Raw genomic sequence first — 6950 nt, forward strand, 5'->3', positions numbered from 1 at the left:
GAGCCTGGTTCTGCTGGAGGTTTCTTCCTGTTAAAAGGGAGTTTTTCCTTCCCACTGTCGCCAAGTGCTTGCTCACAGGGGGTCGTTTTGACCGTTGGGGTTTTTATGTAATTATTGTATGGCTTTGCCTTACAATATAAAGCGCCTTGGGGCAACTGTTTGTTGTGATTTGGTGCTATATAAATAAAATTGATTGATTAAATAAATTGATTGATTGATTATCAAAATATAATTCTTGTTTTTTTTAATAAGTGAGTAATCTATAATTGCTTCATCTTCAAATGTTACATCAACCTGTAAATGATACAGAAACATAAATAACATCGATTTTATTGCCATCACCAACAGTAATTTCTTCTGTGCTGTTGCTTTTCTGCACTTTCACATTCCTTTTTAAGTGGTTTCATTGAGTTTGTGGTTCTGCAACTTGGTGGCGCTTTACGTCATTTTGCATACTTTAGTTCCTGTTCCTCTGTTGAAACTGTCGTGTGTGGTTGCCGTTGTCTTCTGAAACTCAGCACAGCAATTTCCTTTTGAGTCGTGCAAAGTACTTCACTAAAGCTATTTCTACATGAAAAAAGGGGGTCACAAAAATGCAGACTGCAGAATTAACAGCCCATATATAAGCACTGTTTGCCCACATGACCTTTTGCAGCAAAAATTTAATAAAACTCATAAAAGCACATTTCCCAAGAAAAAAATAATGTGTCTCATCCTGACAATGAGACGACAAACTATTCCGCACAGTAATCCACCCTCCTCTGAGAATAACGACCCCGTCAGACTGAAAACTTTCAGTGCTTCGTAATCTAACCCGTTCTGGGGTTTGGGGCGTAAGACGGGTTGTAAGGTGGTTGTACAAGCACCTCGGTTGGTGGTGGCTGTGAATACGGCGGCCCACTGCGATGGGGTGGGTATATCGGCTGTGCTGAAGGAAAAAAAGCCACATCACACATAAGATATTTCAGTTGTTGCACAAAAAAGTGCATCACATTGTGATAAAGGCCTGAAATGATTCCACTCAGGTTCAAGTCATCTAAAACATATGTTGTGCCATTGTGTTTTGTTGTTGGTGGTGGTGATGGTGGTTTAAAGTGAAATAACTCACAATATTCCGTATATGGCGGTGGTGTCATGGGCAGATTTCCAGGCTGGATGGGCACAGGTTGGTAGCCCGGGTTGGCCGTGGGGCCTGGCTGAGGCGATAACTGGTAGACGGTGGTGGTGGTGTGGATCGCAGCTGTAAAGTCAAGAGTTGAGTTCAATTTGAAAACATTTCAGTCAAAAGCACATTTAAGCCTGATTAGATTATTTATTGCACAGGGAAGTCTTAACAGTTTTCCTAAGTTTGTAAAAACTTCACACCAGTGTTCAAATATGAACTCTTCTCTTACACTTCCAGTGTTACTTTATGACATATGAAAGTGTATTTTCAACATTATAGAGCATGCATTAACACTGGTCAGATAAAACTCACAGTGTTGCAAGAAATCCTTTTTTTGTTGTTGTTGTTGTTGTTTGTTTTCTCATACAACTCATGGATTGAGTTAAAATGACACCTCCAGAGAGTTAAACAACACCTGCTTAATTATTAATGAAATGATCTGTTCTACCGCGACCCCATCCCTGATAAGCGGTTCATGATGAGATGAGATGATGAGCTTTATTGTGTGTTCTCTGGTCAGCTCCTCTAACATTGTAGATGGTTTTAATGCAGAAAGTGCTAAAATAACACTTTAAGAGTTAAAACCAGCTCTGAAGTATTTGACTCTGAGATTGTAACACCCCAGTTTGTGCTGTGAACTGTGATCACATGTGATTTTACAGAAGATGTAGTAGTAGTAGTTCTATATAGGCCATGAAGCCCATGGTCTGTGGCTGATATCAGGCTCTGCTGATATTACTCTAATATTATATATATTATTACTATTATATTATATTATTATTACTATATATTAGCACTCTCAGCCACAATCAACAAAACACCAAAGCAAGGCAATGTCTTTTGGAAGAATGGTGTCCATCCTTGATTTAACATTTGAGTAGATGGAATCAGTTAACCAGTGAAATCACCTGGTGGAGTAGGTGGTTACAAAGAAAACCTGCACCCTCTCAGCCCTTTCTGGAATAAGATGAAGACCTCCGATCTAGTGCCAATTTGCTTTTAAAAGTACAACCCCAGATCCAACTTTTATTTCATTGCAAACATATGGACCCAAGATATTTCATGTTTTGAGTGGTTCCCATGTGCCTTCTGGTAACCTTTTTGCATGTTCTGTTGATGAAAATCCTCCTTGTTATTGCTTCATCATGAAGCAGTATAACTGGTGCTCTTGGTGTTGCTGTTGGCAGCGCTTTCTCTACCTACGTCAGGACTTATTATTATTTTCCCTTCCGTATGGCTAGCATACTGGCATAGTATGTTACTATGCTTTTTACTCTTAAATTCATTTTATTAGGAAATGGAGCGTTCCGTGGCCTCAACTTTATCTAAATTCTGGGTCTTTTAGTGAAGTTTAGGGCTAGTGGCCGGTGATCAACTAAATACAGGGTTGGGTAGGATTACTTGTAATCCACATGTATTCTTTCAAAGTAATCCTACCCAACCTTGACTAAATATTTGTTCTGTTTTTATTGTTGCTTAATGCTGACAAATTATACTGTATTTGCTGTCTTTTGTTGTCTCTCAGTTTGAGGTGTGGCTCCATCCAGAGATGGGAGTGGTGTCTGTTTCTGTAACCCACCTGTCCTGTGCACCAGCAACATTTCCTGTATATTTATTTTGTGAATTGTTTTGTAAATTGTGTCTGTAGTGTGGCCCAAGCAGAGGGTCACCCCTTTGAGTCTGGTCTGCTTGAGGTTTCTTCCTCAGAGGGAGTTTTTCCTTACCACTGTCTCCTGTGTGCTTGCTCTAGGGGTTGGTAAGGTTAGACCTTACTTACGTGAAGCGCCTTGAGGCAACTTTATTGTGATTTGGCACTATATAAATGAAAATAAATTTAAAAATTGAAATGGCTAACCCATATTTGAATAAAAAGGTGGAGAATGAACAAAACCATTCGTGATCTGGGCAGGACAAATAAAGCCCAAACATGCCCCCCATCTTTGAGTTACAGACAAGCTAAACTAATAGGCTAACCTTGCTTTGAGTGTTTATTAAATCATGTTTTTGAGGATTGCGCAAGGGTTCTCACAACTGTTTGCTTCAGTGTGGACATTAAAACTTATGACCTGCTTATTTTCTCAGTACTGTAATTGTGCATTAACTGGACTAGCTGTTAAAGAAATAGCGGCGCACAGACATTTTAGATGATTTGTTACGAGATGTAACCACACAACAAACCGTATTGTTACAGATATTTGTAGTAAAATGCTCAAAATTACTCCAACCAGAGTTAGCAGCCAGTGTCAACACACTGCTGTCAATCAAAGTGGCCACGCCCCTAATTATTCATAACTTTATGACTTAAAGTTTATTAAATACAATAATGGATGTATATTAACAAATGCAATGAAGTTGACCACACAAAACTTGAAATACCTTCGGTGCATACTGTTGGCAATGAAATAGAAGTCAAAGTAAATGTAAAGAACACTTGCAATAAATATTTTTCAGTAACTTTATAAGAACATAAAGCAACCGTTCTATCCTACGTGGAAAATGGAGCATGTTTGATTTGAAAGAACTGACTGAATGTTTTCAGCCACGGTGTACGTAAACTTATGTCCACAAAGGTAGATATAGATACAGAGATATAATGACAGCTGTATGTGCACAAACTGTGTGTCATACGCTGATGCCTTTGTTTTTGACAGTGTTTGTACAGCAGGCAGCAAGGAGCGAAGAAGCAGATGATAAGAGTCACAAAGATGACAAGGGGGATGAGGCTCCCGAAGATGGCAGCAAAAATTATGGAGGAGTGACTTCCCCCACCGTAGCCATAATGCCTGTGGAAAAAATAAAATAAATTCTAAGACTGAAAGATTTAAGATACTCCAGCAATGGCTTAAGTTGGACTAATGCTGTGCAAAAAACTTCAATAAAATATTGTACAACAGTAATATCCTTCTCTGTTCTAAAGGGCCCTGAGATACATTGGTGCTGCCGCTTTCCCTGGACAATGGACATGATATTCTCACTTTGACATCTCCACGAGTAATGTCAGGAACATGATGGCACAACATCCTGTTTTCACAAGCAAGAAGAGAGTGAAACAAGGATGTGTAGTAGGACCCTTGTACTTTTGCATATTCTTCTCAATCCTGCTCAACTTCGTATTCAGGACCACTAAAGGAGACATATGCATTCATACATGCTCAGAAGAGAAACAGTCTCTGCCATCTCGACTGGAAATCTAAAAGTAGAAGGGTTAAGCAAAAGCAATATTTCACTAACACACACAACACTGTAAGTTGGACACCAAATCCAATCTAGTCAGAGCATTATTTGACACCAAAGCTAAGGCACCACACACACACACATACACACACACACACACACACACTGGTGCTCCAACTCCTAATTCCCTAATGTATTATGTCCTTAAATATAGATGGTCATATGAATAACATGGAAACAGTAGGGAAATGGTGCTGCATAGGCCATGAGGTAAATATGATTTCTGTTCATATACAGTAAGAAAAGGGCTGTGTTGTGCACAACTCCATCTGGGCCGCTATTGTATGTTCTAAGTCTTACTGAATAAAATTAATCCCTTAGTAATAATTTCCTAGGTTAAACATTTTCATACTTTCAGCTTACAATTGCTCCAGTTGAGAGATACTGTCAGTGAGCTTACTGAATGGAATGTTAATAACAACCAAAAATATTTTAGGCCAATTCCACAGCGTATCACACGTCTTTCTGCCCCTTCTCACCAGGCTGGCAGTAGCTACTCCACCTTGGAACGGCTACCAGCGATTGCTAAACAGTAGCACAGCTAGTCGGCTTCTTGCCTATCCATCTACCACGCCACGAGGCAGCCAATACTTAATACGAGATGTCTTGATAATGACATGGCATGCCATTACAGAAGGAAAAGATTACAAAAATACATTTTGTATAAAATCATAGTTGCACAACACACGACAAGCAGTAGAGTAGAAATAAGATATTAGTTGGATTTGTGAAAGTGAAAGGGGGGGATGCCATAACTAACACGCACTAGCAGTTACTTTAGACACACAGCACAGGTTGTCCTTGTGACAGTTCAAGACAAATGGAAGAGTTCTATATGCTGGCGCAACAATACAAGAGAAGTCAAAGTGTATGAAAATAAATCAAATGGGTACATGTTTGTGACTGATTTGAGAAAGTCGGGATGACGACTTAGTCTTAGTTTCAGGCAATAAATGGGAAACGAAACACCGAAGCGGTGAATAGCTACACTGCATTGGCTAGCTACTAGCAAGTGTTGAGATGAATTCTAACCTCAATCTCTCCCTGCTGGGTCACGTCTCTCTCAGTCTCCGTCTCCTCCTCCTCCTGCTCTCTCTCTACCACCTGTGCTCTCGACACCGGTCCCGGGCTAGTTTGAAATGACGGACCGGCGGCCCCACTACCCGAACCCGAGGTCGAGCTTGTGGTTTTAAACATATCTGTGATTTTGGCACATTTTGCTGCGTCGTCTTTTAATTTCTGTTTTCTTTTTTCCTTTCGCTTCTCAGCTCCACTCTTTTGCTTCTCCATTTTGCGCACAACTCTCCGTTCTCCACTCGAGCTCGGACCGAATATCCAAAACTTTGAGTGACGACTTGGGTCAGGTGGGGGCCTGTAGGGAGGGGCGGGCCTTCGAGAACCAAGGAATTTCATTGGACTAGCCCAATGTGCCTCAGGAGAAGCATCCAATGGGCCTCTATGTGTCATTTTTTACCATCGCAATCAATAAAAAATATAATTATATACATATATTTTTTAATGACAGACCTGAGGGGGCCCAAAATGCATGAGGGCCCGGCGGGATTTGCCCGGTACGCCAGATAACCAGTCCAGCCGTGCACTGAACGACCCGCTGTACATTAACAGCATCATGTGAAAACTATTTTTACATACACTTGCTTGCATAAACTTTGTTAAATGCAGATACAGAACCTTTGAGGAGTCTGAATACAGAGTTCTTGATCAAGACGGGAGTTCGTATTGATGCAGCAGAATCTTTCATCACAGCTTCCACAGCAGTACAAGAGGCCACATTGTCGAGTCTCATGGTAGATTCCTCCAATGTCCCAGAAGCCACTGCATTCATCAGCTGTTTCATAGAATACACAAAAATGTGGTGAGGAGTTGTGCGGGTGAACTATAACCACAAACTAAAATATATTATGTCCACAATCTACCTTACATGTGAGGGACATAAACACATACACAGTCCTAACTGAGATGTAGCAATTACAGCACCACGATCACCTCCTTGAATTAGGTTAGCAAAGTGATTCCTACCATTTTCACTGGATCATATTACTGTTTACATGTAGCTGACTAACAATAAATACCTAAGTACCACTCACCACATGCTGTCGGAAGCAGGATCACATATAGAACACACACAAGACAGGAAAAGACCTTTAAAACCATGTTGCATTGATAAAGCATATAGTCGAGTGCCAAGGCACTCCACCATACAGTAACAACGAAACTACACTCCAAACTGAGACAGACATTTAAACCTGCTGGCCCCTCCCTACCAGGAAGTAGTCAGACAACATTCCACACCTCATATGAAACACTGCAGTTATTATATCTACGGATCCCTTACATTTAAATACTCTTGAATCACAGACTACCATAAAGTCTTAGAATTTTTTTTTTTTTTTTTGCAACTCTTTCTCTCCTAAGATGCAAAAAACGAATCCACACACACAATATTAGTGTTGTCTCCAGCACATTATACTATAATCTAAGAGACATTTGTCTGTTTGTTCCACTTCTCCTCACATGTCCTTTTCCCTTT

General features: G+C 40.3%; 1 protein-coding gene across 1 annotated transcript; it reads right to left on the minus strand.

The window, feature by feature from the left end:
• Positions 1-246: 246 nt before the first annotated feature.
• LOC117506646 (protein shisa-5-like) lies at positions 247-6681 on the minus strand. The gene is made up of 5 exons (XM_034166173.1): positions 6508-6681; positions 6092-6248; positions 3794-3948; positions 1109-1240; positions 247-928 (listed from the first exon to the last, which is right to left on the minus strand). Exons 1-5 carry the CDS (start codon positions 6590-6592, stop codon positions 810-812), a joined length of 648 nt encoding a protein of 215 aa, XP_034022064.1. The 5' UTR covers positions 6593-6681; the 3' UTR covers positions 247-809.
• Positions 6682-6950: the final 269 nt, after the last annotated feature.

The sequence above is a fragment of the Thalassophryne amazonica genome, chromosome 3 (assembly GCF_902500255.1).
Source record: "Thalassophryne amazonica chromosome 3, fThaAma1.1, whole genome shotgun sequence".
Classification (NCBI taxonomy): Eukaryota; Metazoa; Chordata; class Actinopteri; order Batrachoidiformes; family Batrachoididae; genus Thalassophryne; species Thalassophryne amazonica.

Bases quoted from the DNA above. Each gene is read 5' to 3' on its own strand.
- LOC117506646 (XM_034166173.1), bottom strand. From the start codon at position 6,592: ATGCTTTATCAATGCAACATGGTTTTAAAGGTCTTTTCCTGTCTTGTG. The intron at 1,241-3,793 runs GTATGACACACA...TTGACTTTACAG, and splicing joins TCAAAAACAAAGGCATCAGC to CTGCGATCCACACCACCACC. The intron at 929-1,108 runs GTGAGTTATTTC...TTTTTCCTTCAG, and splicing joins ACCGCCATATACGGAATATT to CACAGCCGATATACCCACCC.